General features: G+C 45.7%; 3 protein-coding genes across 5 annotated transcripts in view; 1 reads left to right on the forward strand and 2 right to left on the reverse strand.

The window, feature by feature from the left end:
• Positions 1–18,125, reverse strand: part of mtrfr (mitochondrial translation release factor in rescue) — a 221,061-nt gene that overhangs the window by 115,809 nt on the left and 87,127 nt on the right. The window lies entirely within an intron of this gene.
• mob1a (MOB kinase activator 1A) lies at positions 765–7,920 on the forward strand. 2 transcript variants are annotated; one of them, XM_061260394.1, is made up of 6 exons: positions 765–1,008; positions 2,889–3,052; positions 3,216–3,309; positions 3,968–4,101; positions 4,189–4,352; positions 5,151–7,920. In XM_061260394.1, the coding sequence occupies exons 1-6, from the start codon at positions 995–997 to the stop codon at positions 5,226–5,228; spliced, it is 648 nt and encodes a 215-aa protein (XP_061116378.1). In that variant the 5' UTR covers positions 765–994; the 3' UTR covers positions 5,229–7,920. The 2 variants fall into 2 exon arrangements, with proteins under 2 accessions (XP_061116378.1, XP_061116376.1); XM_061260392.1 differs by having other exon boundaries at positions 769–1,008; positions 2,886–3,052.
• snap29 (synaptosome associated protein 29) lies at positions 9,687–17,778 on the reverse strand. Of its 2 annotated transcripts, none has more exons than XM_061260878.1 (6): positions 17,692–17,778; positions 17,018–17,270; positions 16,396–16,589; positions 15,540–15,625; positions 15,359–15,451; positions 9,687–11,354 (listed from the first exon to the last, which is right to left on the reverse strand). In XM_061260878.1, the coding sequence occupies exons 2-6, from the start codon at positions 17,252–17,254 to the stop codon at positions 11,194–11,196; spliced, it is 771 nt and encodes a 256-aa protein (XP_061116862.1). In that variant the 5' UTR covers positions 17,255–17,270; positions 17,692–17,778; the 3' UTR covers positions 9,687–11,193. The 2 variants fall into 2 exon arrangements, with proteins under 2 accessions (XP_061116862.1, XP_061116859.1); XM_061260875.1 differs by having other exon boundaries at positions 15,359–15,457.

Raw genomic sequence — 18,125 nt, forward strand, 5'->3', positions numbered from 1 at the left:
TGATATATTTGCGTATTTCGATCATGGACCACACCTCCGATTACGCATAAAACCACACCTCCGGGCTACGACAAAACACACCCGATGACTTTCTGTACAGAAATGCAACAGCCGGCTAGCCTGAAAACCTGATGGCCATGTCAGAGCCTTTTCCATACGACATTCCTTATGTGTTTTAAGACATTCTCGGTTACACGCTGCATAGTTATAGCATGTGCTAGCAAATGTCAACGTCCAAATTGCATTCTGTAAAGCATTTAAGATGTAGGCTACAGATGCGTGTATATTGATCATATAAAACGTGTATTTTCTGTAAATGTGTGTTGTGACGTGTGTTGTCCAATAACATTTATTTCAGGCAGCCGAGCCGTTGCAGATTGTATCCTCAAACCTTTTGTTTGCATAATTTTTAAGATTACCAAATGATAACAAACATGGGTATCACATTACTGCACGTGACGAGGCTGATGTGTTCCAACATTTATATTTCCTACGAACAAATCTTAAAAGGATCTTATGAGTATTGGTGGCTAAACGAAGATTATGACGAATATTATGCCAACTGTAATCATTTTCATTTTCATGAACCTACAAAATAACCTTATTTCCTATTTATCCGTCCAAAAAATGTTTTCGCCCCAAATATTTAGAAATTGTGTGAAGACTTTTGTGTGTCCATGTATAGCACAGGCTTGCCGATAGGGGGTGGGGTTCACCAATAATCCTGACCACTTAGTCTGTCTGATAAACGATTACGTCCAGCTCCCGTCCAGGCTGGCCTCCCGCGATAAGACGTATTCACGCTCCGGTGCCAAGTGAGAGGATGTCGAAAGTTTGTAGCAGTTACTCATCACGCTAGCGAGAGCTAGCCAGGTAGAAAACGGAAGAAAAGTCGGGTTTTCTTTGCTAATCACACAATCGGGACCAAAGACGTGTTGTAATTTTGCACTGTGTGCAACATTTTCCAAGTTTCTTTATAACAAAGTTTGCAACAATGAGCTTCCTCTTGTAAGTACTAAAGTGAATATGAACGTTTTGTTTGTGGTAGCTAGTTGCTAGCTAGTTAGCGTCAAAGATCTCTTCCTGTTAGCTAACGTGATATAAGATGAGTAGACTTTCTTCAAACGATATGACCCATAAACCGTTATATTTTCTAAATTGGATAGAATGAAATAACTACGCGCATCTGTTTAACCGAAGGGCAGCCTCTTTGTCTGTTAATTGGCACTGGCACACTTGGTTTGCAAAAGCAAGTGATCTGGAACGTTTGTTTTTAGCTAACTTTGCTAATGTACACCACGAAGATAACGATGGCTTCTACCGTTATACAAGTGCTGCTAGCTGGAATAGCATAGCTGATTGTTGTTGACTAGCTATCCTTTCCAAAAAAGACGGCGCAATGACTGTCTTTACTCGGCAACAAGTGTTTGTTTACAAGTTTTAAGACGTTCTTTCCGCCACCGTCAGATGTCGTAAAGGACTGGCATATAATAATTTAATTTTCACTTCGCTACTGGCTTGATTCCAGGAAGTGCGAAATCACCGCAAAACCAACTAGCTATAACTTCTAAAACTGAATAGGTTAGCCAAAAGTGTTAGCTAACCTTGGAAAATATGTAGCCATCAACATTGTATGATCAAGGCCTGTTCTCTGGAAAAATATTTTCAGAATTTTATTTTTTATGAATACAGGAAAAATCATGAAAAGTATAGCATGTAACGTTATACCAAATGTTTATACAATTGATTAGAAATAATCATGGGCCCAACTCATTGCAGTGCGTTTCCTGTCCTGTTGGAAAAAGTGTGAGTGGCGTTAAAAGAAAACCGCTTTGTAGGAAAAATAAAATTTGAAGGTTGTGATTTGGGTGATGCCTCTGATCGAAAATGGTAGTTCCAGTTTATGCATGAAAAAAAGGATCTATGACTTATTGTTTCGAAAATGAGGAACTGGAATCTGGTGACAATCATTTGATTAGTTGTCGGGCGTGTCATGCGGGAATGGGACGGCTTGGGTAAGAGAGCCAGTGATTGGCGAAAAATGTTGAGTCCATTGCGGACATTGGGTTCTTGTGTTCTGTTGTACAGGTGCGCTATCGGTGCTATTGATTCGTTAGTGGTTCCGGCCCGCCGAGTGTAGCTATGAGAGGGTTGATAAAACTGGCATTACGCCGAGTGTGACACAGAGGCGGTAAAGCATAGCCGGGTTTTACTATAAACAAAACCTTATTGATATAATTGTAATGCGAGGGTGTGTAAGTAGTGTTTATAGGTAAGATGTGGATCTGCTGTAATTCCATGGCATTTAGCTGTGTTATTAAAAGTCAGTGGCTGTTTAGCCGGCTGTTTAGTGTCTGTCGCCTCAGTTCTGCATCTGATTCACAACAAATTCTACAAGAGAGTTCTAAATATGCATCAGAAGACATCAAAGGCTGCTTTGATGGTGATCTGCATTTGGTAATCCCAAGAAATCTCCAGTTCACAGCACTTTAGAGAAAATGATTATGAATGAGCAGTGTTAGATGAGGCGCTGGATGTCGCCTCAGAGCTTAAAGATGTCAGTTTTAACTGCAGCCTGGCCTGCTCCAGGGGCTGAAGAACCCAGGGCTCTCCCTCCCTCCCTCGCTGGGTTACTGGAGTCTTTCATGTCAGAAAGTGCTGTTGACACGTCTCCATCTCCTCGTGCTCGTATGAAACACGAACACACACATCCACAGTGCTCCCATTAGCTGCTGAAAATTGATGCATGCCACCTGGGTAAATAATCGGGTGATTGGCATGCATTTACGCCGCGCTCGTTTGGGGAACCGTTAGCGTAGCGCCCGGTCTCAGACGCTGGCGTCTCATCTCTGTGCCGCCGTCGGGCGGCGGGGTTCTCTCCCCAGCAGCAGCCGCTCGTCGAAGACGTTCAAGCCCAAGAAGAACATTCCGGAAGGTTCCCACCAGTACGAGCTGCTGAAGCACGCGGAGGCCACGCTGGGCAGCGGGAACCTGCGCCAGGCCGTCATGCTGCCCGAGGGAGAGGACCTCAACGAGTGGATCGCTGTCAACAGTGAGGAGAGGGAGGGAGGGAGGGAGGGAGAGAGAGGGGAAGAGAGGGAGGCAGCAGGAGGACCTGCATGCCTGTGTGTGTTTCGGGATCAGATGAAGCCTTTGCTCTGCATGCCTGTGTGTGTCGATGGGCTAACGTGTGACGTGTGTGTTGCGTGTTCCAGCCGTGGACTTCTTCAACCAGATCAACATGCTGTACGGCACCATCACCGAGTTCTGCACCGAGACCAGCTGTGCCGTGATGTCTGCCGGACCCAGGTGTGTGTGTGTGTGTGTGTGTGTGTGTGTGTGTGTGTGTGTGTGTGTGTGAGAGAGAGAGAGAGAGAGAGAGAGAGAGAGTGAGAGAGTGCGCACGCGTGTGTGTGTGCGCAGTGTGTGCACGTGTGTAGCAGCACAAGTCTATTCTGGCACTTCTCTGTACTGTAGTCCTCTCTGCCAGCTCTATTTTCAGCCTGTAATCGGCAGGAAAAGGCCTCTCACAGACTTCCTGTCTCTGCGTGCGTGCGTGTGCTTCTTTGCAGAATAAATATCTCTGCTTCATTCCCTGCCTATGTCTCATATCTGAGCCCTTCTCCAGGTGTGAGTTAGGGTTAGAGTCTCTCTTGATCCCTTCTCCAGGTGTGAGTTAGGGTTAGAGTCTCTCTGATCCCTTTTCCAGGTGTGTTAACAGACAGACATGTCTGTTAAATATCAGATAAGCTGCTGTGTACAGAGAACCAGTGCGTGCTGAAAGAAATGAACTTTGCATACTTTCTCTCTGCATGAACTTTGTGACGGCTATGTCTTGATTATGTTTGTTTGTCTGTTTTTAACTGAAGTGTTCGAGGTGTCCCAGTGTGACAGTGAGTCTGAATGAACTGAATGACCTCTCTCTCTCTCTCTCTACCCTCCATCCATCCATCCATCCATCTCTCAGGTATGAGTACCACTGGGCCGATGGGACTAACATTAAGAAGCCCATTAAGTGCTCTGCTCCTAAGTACATAGACTACCTGATGACCTGGGTGCAGGACCAGCTGGATGACGAGACTCTCTTCCCCTCCAAGATCGGTCAGTGCCTGCATCATCTCTCAGTGCTTTATCGGTGTGAAATACAGATCATAAAATCATAAGTCCCGTCCCTGTGTCCCTCCCCAGGTGTGCCCTTTCCCAAGAACTTCCTGTCTGTGGCCAAGACCATCCTGAAGAGGCTGTTCCGGGTCTACGCTCATATCTACCACCAGCACTTCGACTCCGTCATGCAGCTGCAGGAGGAGGCCCACCTCAACACCTCCTTCAAACACTTCATCTACTTCATACAGGTACCTCTCTCTCTCTCTCTCTCTCTCTCTCTCTCTCTCTCTCTCTCTCTCTCTCTCTCTCTCTCTCTCTCTCTCTCTCTCTCTCTCTCTCTCTCTCTCTCTCGCTCTCGCACGAGACACTCACGCACACACTCACGCACACATGCACACGCACACACACACACTCACACACCTCAACACCTCCTTCAAACACTTCATCTACTTCATACAGGTACCACACTCTCTCTCACACACACACACTTCATCTACATTATACAGGCAACACACACATACACACACCTCAACACCTCCTTCAAACACTTCATCTACTTCATACAGGTACCACACTCTCTCTCACACACACACACTTCATCTACATTATACAGGCAACACACACATACACACACCTCAACACCTCCTTCAAACACTTCATATACTTCATACAGGTACCACACACTTCATCTACGTCATACAAGTAACACACACGCATACACGCACACACTCACTCACTCACTCACTCTCTCACACGCACACACTAAATCTACGTAACGGCAGCCTGTAGTGTTGTGCAGAGGTTAAGGTAAATGACTGGGACACGCAAGGTTGGCGGTTCTAATCCCAGTGTAGCCACAATAAGATCCACACAGCCGTTGGGCCCTTGAGCAAGGCCCTTAACCCTGCATTGCTCCAGGGGAGGATTGTCTCCTGCTTAGTCTAATCAACTGTACGTCGCTCTGGATAAGAGCATCTGCCAAATGCCAATAATGTAATGTAATGTAACGTGCAGGTAACACACACAATCACTCTGTCTGTCTGCAGGAGTTTAACTTGATTGATAGGCGGGAGCTGGCCCCACTGCAGGATCTGATCGAGAAGCTGGGCTCCAAGGATCGATAGGAGGAGCCACACTCCACGCTGTCTGTCTATCTCTATCTCTGTCTTCCTCCCTCGCTCCCTCCCTCTCTCTCTCTCCCCCCTCTCCCTCTCCTTCTCTCTTTCCCTCCCTCCCTCTCTCTCTCTCTCTCCCCCTCTCCCTCTCCCTCTCTCTTTCCCTCCCTCCCTCCCTCTTTCTCTCTCTCCCAGCCCTCTCTCTGCTGGGTCTTCGGCCCTCGCCCTCCTCCTCCTCCCCCCGAGGTGCCTTAGGTAGACTGTGCGCGGCCCATCCTGGGGCATGTGCCTCCGCCGCGGGGAATAGTCCCTGTCTTTAGTCTGGCCTCACAGCGCCTCTCCCCCCTGCTCCAGAAAAGAGGCGGGAGAGAGAGATAAACGCTTTTCTTACTGAAACGGTCTAATGCGGCTTTAAAAGCATAAAATGCCTGTGCATTTGGTATTTGTTCAAAGTGAAGTGGATAATCTTAAGAGCTAGAAGTGAGATATCTTTTAATTCGTCGAGGACCAGTCCAGTTTGAGGGTAAGACTGCTGACCTCAGCATCTTTGAGAAGACTGCGGTCTTCACAACGCAGTTTCATATAAATGGGTTTTTTTAGGATTTTTACTCTTGTATATCAGATTAGATTTTAATTCTACTATTCATTTTTATTATTATTATTTTTGAAAGATTTAGTATGCTGAAGCTGCATTTTTAAAAACCTTAGGGAAATGATGTGTGTTTATAAAGGGAGAAATGGTGAATATTAGCAGCAGAACGGGTAAATACTGGGTAAATACTAATATCTGGGGAAAATAGAAAGTGCTGATTGGCTCGGTGGGTTTCTTCGTCGTGTCAGATTCAGTTTAAATGTTTCTACATTTTACCAACATCTATTTAAAATTAAAACTAGCTTATTTAAATTAAACCAAGTGTCAGGTATAGTGATATGGGGAAAGATATATAGTTTATTTTCAATTTTTTACGAGACATAAAGATGTTTAATTTCAATCGTGTGTAGCACAAACATGCACAAGAACAAGACTGAATGTCAGTGTTGCTCGTACACATTGTATTTTAGCAGAGCGGCAGTATCCAATCAAATCATTTTTACGGTTTTACTTCATTTAATGCAAATCTTTCCAATGCGCTTTCTGGCTACTCTTGAGACAGAAAGGACGTCTGAAACTGATTTTACTTGAAGAAAAAAAGGCTTCAGTTTGCATATTTTTCGACATTATTTTTCTTTTTAATATTTCATTTACTAAGCAGGGTAGTTGGCAGTTGTTTGAACTTTTTCAGTTTAAAGTCAAAATCCTTTTGAAAGTTTGAGTGAAGGTTTAATCCCAGTTATCTTGCAATTTGACCTGTATTGGGAGGTTGAATGCTTCCTTATGCAGGAATTAACCCTTCTGACACAAATATATTTTTGCTACTCGATCGTAAAAAAATTGTAGATTTCAAAGAATCTCCACCAGCAATATATTAACCGTTAGCCTGAATCTACATGAATATTCAGATTGTGATTGTGTTCCTTTCTATGAATGCAGAGACCTTCATGTTTCACAACAGTGAAATACTGTTGTATATGCTGTACATGTATGAAAAAAGAAAGAAAATCAAGCCCTTTAAGGAATCTTCACTCAAAGATGTTTTTCTGTTTGTGGAGTTTGTGAATCTGAATTCAGGGCAGTTTGGCTGCAGTATGTGTGTTGAATCTGTATTCAGGGCAGATGGGCGACTGTCCTGCAGTACAGAAAGAGAAGGCTGAAGAGATTGTCTATTGTTGAGCCAGTGACTGAAAAGGACCTGCAAGTATTTCAGAGATTTGAGATGAGTTTACTGTACCATGTTCCTGTATAACTGTACGTTCCAGCAAAGCGGGGGTTAAACTCCGGACAGCCTACATCCCAGACTGATCTGCTCTCATTCCAGCTGTGTGTGGTGGGGTATTAGATCAGTGTTTCTCCACCATGGTCCTGCGGACACACTGTATGGCCTGCTTTTCACCTGATCGAGCTGTTCATTACTGTTAATGCCAGTCATCTGCAAGTGATTAGTGATGCGTTTGACAGCACATCAAATATCTGCTGTTAGTCCCTGAAAGAAAGGGAACGAGACATTCTAGCATCAGCTGGTCTTCAGGCTGGCAAAATGACTCTCTACCACGCAACGTTTGATTTGAGACGTTGAGCACAGATTGATATTGAAGCGTGAGCTCTGATTGGTTGAAAGCTGAAGGCGTCCGTGTGGGCTCAGGACCCGGGTGAGAAACTATAACCTGGTCTGTTTCCGCTGATGGGTATTAATTAACATGTTTATTTTATCATGTTTAAATAGTCTTCATCATTTAACAGTCTTGTTTCCGTTCGACAACTTATTTTGATTCTAGGTCATTTCTTCACATCAGAGATTTAGAATTGTACTTTATGTAATTCACATCTATTCTTTATATGGAAGAATTTAAGAATAGCTTCTTTTTTTATGGCGTTTATGTATATTTTATGTTTTAAAAGTTAATGCATCTTTTGGAGGTATAGTGTTTTCTGGAATAAGCACAACTACCATTTCTTTCGGTTTCGTTGTTTAAGTGGAGAATTTCCCTAGCGTCTTGGGCAGAATCGTGCCTTAGGGGGACACCGTCCGTGCAGGCTGAAATGTCCGTGTCCTTCACAGTAGCTTGCCGTAAAATGAAATAAAGAGGGAATGTTTAATACTCACTTTCTCTTTTTCTTTGTGTATACGTTTGCTTTTGGTGCAGGTAAATGTTGGAATGTAAAGGTACAGCTATGGTCAAGAAAGATCAGTAACCTGATGAACCACTGTTATTAGTAGTGATATTTCTGCAAGGCAAATACTTTACTTGTAGATGTAGTAGTGTAATGGAAAAACAACAGACCCAACTGTCATGACATGCATGCTGCTTGTTCTGAGTAATTGACTCATTGATTGGCATGTTCAAAATAATAGCAGTGTGGAGTTTAGAGAATTCATTCATTCTATGAAAAAAAAAAACAAAAAAAAAACAGGTGTCATTAATTGTCCTTTATTAAGGAAGACAGGAGGCAAATGTCTGACACGTAAAATTGTTCTTTCTGAATTGAAAATAGAATGGGCCGTTCCAAACGTTGTTTGGAGGAACAAGATAATTTGATTAAAAAGTTGATTGGAGAGAAAGTTTATAAGGAAATTACGCAAATTATATGATGCTCAGCTAAAATGATCTCAGATGCTTTAAAATGGCACCAAAAACAGAAACAAGTGGAAGAAAATGAGCAACTCTTGTTAAAACGGATCGGAAAATAGTCAGAATGGCAAAGATTCAGCCATTCATCAGCACCAAAAAAGATCAAAGATGATCTGCAATTACTTCCAAGTGCTGTTGCAGTCAGAAAACGTTTGATCGAAGCTAAGCTATCAGCAAGAAGCCTCCATAAAGCACTATTTTTGGGAAAAAAGGGCACATTCTGTGGACTGATGAGAGTAAAATAGTTATTTACGGGTCTAGTGGTCATCGACAGTATGTCAGGCAACCCCCGGGTACTGAATTCAAGCCACGGTACACTGTGAAGACGGTGAAGCATGGTGGTGCAAAACATCATGGTGGCAGGCCGATGTTAGCTCCCCGCTACACGGCTCTTTGGAGGCCTGTTTCCCTCGCCTCCCACCCCCTCGGCCGCGCTGAGGCCCAAGTAGCGCCTGATGTGGAAACGGCTAACGTGCTAACGTGTTACCCAACACTGCTTCAGGACGTGAGAGGCCATGCCCACACACCACAGGGTGGAGCCCCAGGCCAGCAGGGTAACCCTCCTTCACAGGCTTTCTGTTATAACATGGTATTAAAATGAAATATTTTCCCAAAGAAGTTACTCTTTCACAAACTACTACACATAATGAGTTTTATTATTTAAAAAATTGGCCTATTAGGTTTTCTTTGGTTGTTAAATCAGCTTGGGTTTTTACATTTAAGTCAGCGGGCAGAAGGCTCTCAGACAGTGTGCATACTGCCAGGTGCCACTGCTTATGTTGGCCAAAGGCGTGCTTTCCAGTCTAGTTAAATATGCTCTATTTATTAATATTAATTTCATATTTATTTAGTCAGACCGAGCAACTGGGAGACTGTTTATCCTTCCTTCGCATACCCGGAAATGTGAGAGAGGTGTTGCGTTTAAAGTTTTCACAATTCCGCCATCTTGTGGTTGCATGAATCAATCACTGGACACAACATGACATTCAGGGGACTAGTTCTAATGGTTACAATACCAGCCATAAATACTCATTCGATTTTAAACATGACGTACCATCCAATCAGTTTCTTACATGTCTTTGATTTGACAGCACACTGAATTTGATGTTAAACAAACAGTTCTGGTGAGTCCCTGCTTCAGATTAAGACAATGATTGAAAAATAATCACGGAAAATAGTTAACGCAAAATACAGATGGAGAACATCAAATGACAGTCCAATAAAACAATTTCACTCAAATTACTCCCAAAATGACTTTATTGAGGCCACATCCAAGTTTATTTTATGGTCCGTTCCATGTGATATCACCTCCCTTCACTGGAACAGTGTTACCAGGCATCCGATAATCAACAATGTCAACACCAATATTATCAATAACTTCTGCCAAGCGCTGTAGAGGTCACACAGAACACGACTACAATAACATCAGTTGAATGATAACCCAAATCTCATATTTACCTCAGAGCGTTTGAACCCATTGTGTCTGTCAGTCTGTCTGGTAACAGGATCTCTCCAAAAGTTACGAATGGATTTGCAGAAAACCTTGTGGAAAGCTTAGTCATGGGGCGAGGAAGAACTTTATATGCGGATTGCCCAAAGGGGTGTGTGGCAGTGGGCACGGCTTCTCAAGAGGCCTGTAACCACTGAGCGGATTCACGTGAAGTCTTGGAGCTGTGAGTGCCCGTCCGCTGGGGGCTGCAGGACCACTCGGCCAGCGCTGACTGCCTGAAACACCCAAGAGTGGCTCGACTTTATACAGGCATATCTCATGTCATGTTTGAGATGGTGTGCGTAGCTCCTGAGGTGAATGGCATGGAAGAAATGATTTTGATTATCCGACACGTGGAGCTGGCATGTCTCCACGAATGCTGTGGAAGTGTGCTCTCCAGGGAGTGCTATTTTCTAGTGACTGCAGCAGCACTGCAGTGACGGGATGCAAATGGCGGAACATCGCCGGTTCAGAGGAACGGGGCTCCGAAACCCGTCTTCCTCTGCTTCGAAGGTAAAATAAGAATGAAAAAATGAAAAAAAAAACAAAAAAAAAAAAAATGAAAAAAAAAAAACATTGGCAGGTAGAGTTCTCCATGAAATTCTCCATGCACTTGTCACTTGTGCAAAACATTTATGAAAATACAATTCATACAAACTATTTTTTTGTAATCGGCACCAGGGAAGCAAACTATGTGCTTAATAGAACAACACAAAGACTTAAAAAGCCACTCAGAAAAACGGGAGATTCCACGTAAAGGTGCGATTAACTGCACTGCAGAGAGAATGTCCCTGGAAGGCATTTTTTGGAGAGTTGCAGGAAACAAACCCCGGGTCTGTTCCAGGAGTATAGGACAGGTGTGTATAGGACAGGTGTGTATAGGACAGGCGTGTATAGGGTTAGGGTTAGAGGCACCAGAAGCAGGCAACACAGTAACCCCTATTCACTCACTGCGCAGGCCTGCAGAAACCAACCGCCAACTTCACCTGTGTGTGTGTGTGTGTGTGTGTGTGTGTGTGTGTGTGTGTGTGTGTGTGTGTGTGTGTGTGTGTGTGTGTGTGTGTGAGAGAGAGAGAGAGAGAGAGAGAGTGAGAGAGAGAGAGAGTGAGTGAGAGTGAGTGTGTGTACATGTGAGTGTACAGCTCAGAGCTGTGTGAGTGTCCCTCAGACCGGTATGGTTATAAAGTATGAGACTCAGGATATGCGGTACTGTTCAGGTCTGTAAAGGCAGGTAGAGGTCCGGTCCAGGTGAAGGGTCTATTTCAGGTCTTTGATCTGCTGGTCGGTCTTCCTGATCTTCAGGTCCATGTTGTCCACCTTTCCCAGCAGCTTGTCCAGGGAGTCGTCCTGACTCTCAATCTCCCCCTGCAGGCCCAGCCCCAGGTTCTTCAGTCTGCTCAGGCCAGAGCACATCTCATCTGCCAGAGAAACAACCCAACACACACATCTCATCTGCCAGAGAAACAACCCAACACACACATCTCATCTGCCAGAGAAACAACCCAACACACACATCTCATCTGCCAGAGAAACAACCCAACACACACATCTCATCTGCCAGAGAAACAACCCAACACACACATCTCATCTGCCAGAGAAACAACCCAACACACACATCTCATCTGCCAGAGAAACAACCCAACACACACATCTCATCTGCCAGAGAAACAACCCAACACACACATCTCATCTGCCAGAGAAACAACCCAACACACACATCTCATCTGCCAGAGAAACAACCCAACACACACATCTCATCTGCCAGAGAAACAACCCAACACACACATCTCATCTGCCAGAGAAACAACCCAACACACACATCTCATCTGCCAGAGAAACAACCCAACACACACATCTCATCTGCCAGAGAAACAACCCAACACACACATCTCATCTGCCAGAGAAACAACCCAACACACACCTCATCTGCCAGAGAAACAACCCAACACACACCTCATCTGCCAGAGAAACAACCCAACACACACCTCATCTGCCAGAGAAACAACCCAACACACACCTCATCTGCCAGAGAAACACCCCAACACACAAATCTCTTCTGCCAGAGAAACAACCAACAGACACACCTCATTTGCCAGAGAAACAACCAACACACACACCTCATCTGCCAGAGAAACAACCAACACACACACCTCATCTGCCAGAGAAACAACCAACACACACACCTCATCTGCCAGAGAAACAACCCAACACACACCTCATCTGCCAGAGAAACAACCCAACACACACCTCATCTGCCAGAGAAACAACCCAACACACACCTCATCTGCCAGAGAAACAACCCAACACACACATCTCATCTGCCAGAGAAACAACCCAACACACACATCTCATCTGCCAGAGAAACAACCCAACACACACCTCATCTGCCAGAGAAACAACCCAACACACATCTCATCTGCCAGAGAAACACCCCAACACACAAATCTCTTCTGCCAGAGAAACAACCAACACACACACCTCATCTGCCAGAGAAACAACCAACACACACACCTCAGCTGCCAGAGAAACAACCCAACACACACCTCATCTGCCAGAGAAACAACCCAACACACACCTCATCTGCCAGAGAAACAACCCAACACACATCTCATCTGCCAGAGAAACAACCCAACACACACCTCATCTGCCAGAGAAACAACCCAACACACACCTCATCTGCCAGAGAAACAACCCAACACACACCTCATCTGCCAGAGAAACAACCCAACACACACATCTCATCTGCCAGAGAAACAACCCAACACACACATCTCATCTGCCAGAGAAACAACCCAACACACACCTCATCTGCCAGAGAAACAACCCAACACACACCTCATCTGCCAGAGAAACAACCCAACACACATCTCATCTGCCAGAGAAACACCCCAACACACAAATCTCTTCTGCCAGAGAAACAACCAACAGACACACCTCATTTGCCAGAGAAACAACCAACACACACACCTCATCTGCCAGAGAAACAACCCAACACACACCTCATCTGCCAGAGAAACAACCCAACACACACCTCATCTGCCAGAGAAACAACCCAACACACATCTCATCTGCCAGAGAAACAACCCAACACACACCTCATCTGCCAGAGAAACAACCCAACACACACATCTCATCTGCCAGAGAAACAACCCAACACACACATCTCATCTGCCAGAGAAACAACCCAACACACACATCTCATCTGCCAGAGAAACAACCCAACACACACATCTCATCTGCCAGAGAAACAACCCAACACACACATCTCATCTGCCAGAGAAACAACCCAACACACACATCTCATCTGCCAGAGAAACAACCCAACACACACATCTCATCTGCCAGAGAAACAACCAACACACACACCTCATCTGCCAGAGAAACAACCCAACACACACATCTCATCTGCCAGAGAAACAACCCAACACACACATCTCATCTGCCAGAGAAACAACCCAACACACACATCTCATCTGCCAGAGAAACTACCCAACACACACACCTCATCTGCCAGAGAAACAACCAACACACACACCTCAGCTGCCAGAGAAACAACCCAACACACACCTCATCTGCCAGAGAAACAACCCAACACACACCTCATCTGCCAGAGAAACAACCCAACACACATCTCATCTGCCAGAGAAACAACCCAACACACACCTCATCTGCCAGAGAAACAACCCAACACACACCTCATCTGCCAGAGAAACAACCCAACACACACCTCATCTGCCAGAGAAACAACCCAACACACACATCTCATCTGCCAGAGAAACAACCCAACACACACATCTCATCTGCCAGAGAAACAACCCAACACACACCTCATCTGCCAGAGAAACAACCCAACACACATCTCATCTGCCAGAGAAACACCCCAACACACAAATCTCTTCTGCCAGAGAAACAACCAACAGACACACCTCATTTGCCAGAGAAACAACCAACACACACACCTCATCTGCCAGAGAAACAACCCAACACACACATCTCATCTGCCAGAGAAACAACCCAACACACACCTCATCTGCCAGAGAAACAACCCAACACACACATCTCATCTGCCAGAGAAACAACCCAACACACACATCTCATCTGCCAGAGAAACTACCCAACACACACATCTCATCTGCCAGAGAAACAACCCAACACACACATCTCATCTGCCAGAGAAACAACCCAACACACACACCTCATCTGCCAGAGAAACAACCCAACACACACATCTCATCTGCCAGAGAAACAACCCAACACACACATCTCATCTGCCAGAGAAACAACCCAACACACACATCTCATCTGCCAGAGAAACAACCCAACACACACATCTCATCTGCCAGAGAAACAACCCAACACACACATCTCATCTTCCAGAGAAACAACCCAACACACACATCTCATCTGCCAGAGAAACAACCCAACACACACATCTCATCTGCCAGAGAAACAACCCAACACACACATCTCATCTGCCAGAGAAACAACCCAACACACACATCTCATCTGCCAGAGAAACAACCCAACACACACATCTCATCTGCCAGAGAAACAACCAACACACACACCTCATCTGCCAGAGAAACAACCCAACACACACCTCATCTGCCAGAGAAACACCCCAACACACAAATCTCTTCTGCCAGAGAAACAACCAACACACACACCTCATCTGCCAGAGAAACAACCTACACACACACCTCAGCTGCCAGAGAAACAACCCAACACACACCTCATCTGCCAGAGAAACAACCCAACACACACCTCATCTGCCAGAGAAACAACCCAACACACACACCTCATCTGCCAGAGAAACAACCCAACACACACACCTCATCTGCCAGAGAAACAACCCAACACACACCTCATCTGCCAGAGAAACAACCCAACACACACCTCATCTGCCAGAGAAACAACCCAACACACACCTCATCTGCCAGAGAAACAACCCAACACACACACCTCATCTGCCAGAGAAACAACCCAACACACACCTCATCTGCCAGAGAAACAACCCAACACACACACCTCTTCTGCCAGAGAAACAACCAACAGACACACCTTATTTGCCAGAGAAACAACCAACACACACACCTCAGCTGCCAGAGAAACAACCCAACACACACCTCATCTGCCAGAGAAACAACCCAACACACACCTCATCTGCCAGAGAAACAACCCAACACACACACCTCTTCTGCCAGAGAAACAACCCAACACACATCTCATCTGCCAGAGAAACAACCCAACACACATCTCATCTGCCAGAGAAACAACCCAACACACACCTCATCGGCCAGAGAAACAACCCAACACGCACACCTTATCTGCCAGAGAAACAACCCAACACACATCTCATATCTGCCAGTGAATCCAACACACCAGCATTCCTCCTACATGTGAATAATGTCAGGATAATTACCCAAGTTGTCGTCCAGCTGCTGGTGGGCCGATTTGAGGACCTGGTTTCTGGGCTGTCCGTTATGAGAAGAGCTGGACCCGGGCATGGAGTCCGCTGCACCTGCGGGAGACAGGGCCTGTTTGAGCACCTGCTGCACAGCGGGCACATCGGACGCCGGGGTGGCGTACGGCTGGAGCCTCACCTGAGGTTGGGAGTTTGCGCAGGTTGGGGTGGCTCTCCTGGTATTTGTGCTCCTGTCCTTTGCTCTCAGTCAGGGCATTCTGCAACCTGGAACAGAACAACCAACCAAATCACCGGACAGGACAGACATCTTGAGATTAATGGTGGAATGAAATACATCCACTCATTGATATTAATTTCAACAGCGTGGGGATGTGTGTGTATGACAGGGAGAGGGAGAGGGGATGTGTGTGTGTGTGTGTGAGAGAGGGAGAGAGAGGGGATGTGTGTGTGTGTGTGTGTGTGTGTGTGTGTGAGAGAGAGAGGGAGAGAGAGGGGATGTGTATGTGTGTGTGTGTGTGTGTGTGTGTGTGTGTGTGTGTGTGAGAGAGAGGGAGGGGGTGTGTGCGTGTGTGTGTGTGTGTGTGTGAGAGAGAGAGAGAGGGAGAGAAAGGGGGTGTGTGTGTGTGTGTGAGAGAGAGAGGGAGGGGGTGTGTGCATGTGTGTGTGTGTGTGTGTGTGTGTGTGAGAGAGAGAGAGAGGGAGAGAAAGGGGATGTGTGTGTGTGTGTGAGGGAGAGGGAGAGGGAGGGAGAGAGAGAGGATGTGTATGTGTGTGTGTGTGTGTGAGAGAGAGAGAGAGAGAGGGAGAGAAAGGGGATGTGTGTGTGTGTGTGTGTGTGTGTGTGTGAGAGAGAGAGAGAGAGAGGGAGAGAAAGGGGATGTGTGTGTGTGTGTGTGTGTGTGTGTGTGTGTGTGTGTGTGTGAGAGAGAGAGAGAGGGAGAGAGAGAGAGGGGGGATATGTGTGTGTGTGTGTGTGTGAGAGAGAGAGAGAGAGAGAGAGTGAGGGGGGGAGAGGGAGGAGATGCGTGTCATACTTGCTGCTGGGCTGGTAAGCAGGAGCGGTCTCTGGTGGGGGCGTGGCCTCGGGCTTGGCCTTAAAGTAGTTGACGAAGCCGCCCCAGACGCTCCGGATGCTGTTGATGTGGCGCTGGCTGGTCTTCAGGTCCTGGTCCATGCCGTCCACCATTTTCTCCGTCCTCCTCAAAGCCTCCCCCTGACGCATGAGCTCCTGAACACACACCGGCCAATCAGGGCACAGCAAAACCGCATCAGAGCCAATCACAGCAAAGCGCAACCGCATACAGGCCAATCATAGCCAAGCACAAAAGCATCAGTGCCAATGAAGTCTTATTTTTTTGTAGCTATTTGTCCAACTTCATTTTTTTTACATATAACTCACCAAATCATACGTTTTTGGTTTTTCTTCTCAAAAGGATAGATTCATTCAGATCATCATGCTTGTTAAACATTGAACGAAAGGCTGAGACAGCGTTTCGCAACGTTTAGCACTATAGTCGAGTGAAAGCGGCCACGACATCTAGAGGGCATCGTTCGCGCCCATAAAGGGGAGATTAGTTTCCACCACAGAATGGTGATTTCCTCCCAAGTCGGGTTATGAAACAGACAGGAGCTTCCTCTTAAGAAGTGCTCGCTTACCTCAGCAGTCTCGGTGCCCATTTTCTCAGACTCGTATATGAGGCCGAGGGACCGCTGGCTGCTGTCCGCCGCGGACTGCGCCGTGCGCATCACCTCCTGCTGGAGCCACCGCTGCCGCCTCTCCGGCTCGCTCAGGCCGCTGTCACTGGAGTCATCGTAGCCCCCTCCCCGTCCAAAATCCTCCACGTCTTCATCATCATCAGCGAAAGGATTGTGGGTTTTGGGATACGCGGACATGGCTCCTTGGTTGCGGCTGGAGAAATTGTACACACTTTAGCTAGCATAACTACACTTCATTATTAGCTGCCATACAACCTGATATGTCATATAGCCAGCTAGCAAACATATCAACAGGTTTACAACTTAAACGGCTGTATGTTGGTTACCTTATCATCAGACAAATGCATTCTATATTACGAGGTACGGCATTACTGTACTTGAATCAATCCAAATTGAAAGTAGGTTTAGTCCTCAGGTATACACTAGAACATTACAAGGCAGGCTAACGCTAAAAACAACACAACGCTGCCTCTCGTGCGACAACATTGCAACAACATTGCCTTTGCTAGCACCTAGCTATACATAAACAATAAATCAAGATTGCGAGTGTGTTTAAGGGTCGTTTCGATCGTTCGCGGAATGTTTTATCTCGTTATAGTCGAGGAGCTACTTACAATAAAACACGCTCCTTTGCCGATAAATTCAAGGATGGAGGTTCTTCGCTGTCGTTCCGTCACCTGATTTCCAGGCGCTGCTTCCCGTCTCGCTTTAGTGACGTCATCGCCATTCGGGGTATTTTATTGGACGTATTACTCCCTTGGCAATAAAGCTACAGCGACATTAATTAATCCCCGTCGCCAGTCAGATATAAATTAATAACCACTTCATTTTATATGTTGTATTTCAGTAATGTTTTCTGGCACGGGTTTCATCGTAAAACATATTTTTGTTATTATAAATATTTTACACAGACAAAAAATATAGGCAACTGGATGTTGTTATATCAAACCCCACTTACAAAACAAGTTCAGCCCATAAAGCATTCAATCACGACATTCAACCAGTTGTTAATGCGTCTGTATTTTCTCAGTTTATGTTCGCTTTTTTG

The sequence above is a fragment of the Conger conger genome, chromosome 11, assembly GCF_963514075.1.
Source record: "Conger conger chromosome 11, fConCon1.1, whole genome shotgun sequence".
NCBI lineage: Eukaryota > Metazoa > Chordata > Actinopteri > Anguilliformes > Congridae > Conger > Conger conger.

Excerpts from the sequence above, each read along its gene's own strand:
- mob1a (XM_061260392.1), top strand. Across the intron at positions 3,053-3,215 it reads CGAGTGGATCGCTGTCAACA|CCGTGGACTTCTTCAACCAG; the intron begins GTGAGGAGAGGG and ends TGCGTGTTCCAG. Across the intron at positions 4,353-5,150 it reads ACTTCATCTACTTCATACAG|GAGTTTAACTTGATTGATAG; the intron begins GTACCTCTCTCT and ends GTCTGTCTGCAG.
- snap29 (XM_061260875.1), bottom strand. The coding sequence starts at position 17,254 with ATGTCCGCGTATCCCAAAACCCACAATCCTTTCGCTGATGATGATGAA. Across the intron at positions 15,626-16,395 it reads GCTTACCAGCCCAGCAGCAA|GTTGCAGAATGCCCTGACTG; the intron begins GTATGACACGCA and ends GTTCTGTTCCAG. Across the intron at positions 15,458-15,539 it reads GCGCAAACTCCCAACCTCAG|GTGCAGCGGACTCCATGCCC; the intron begins GTGAGGCTCCAG and ends TGTCTCCCGCAG.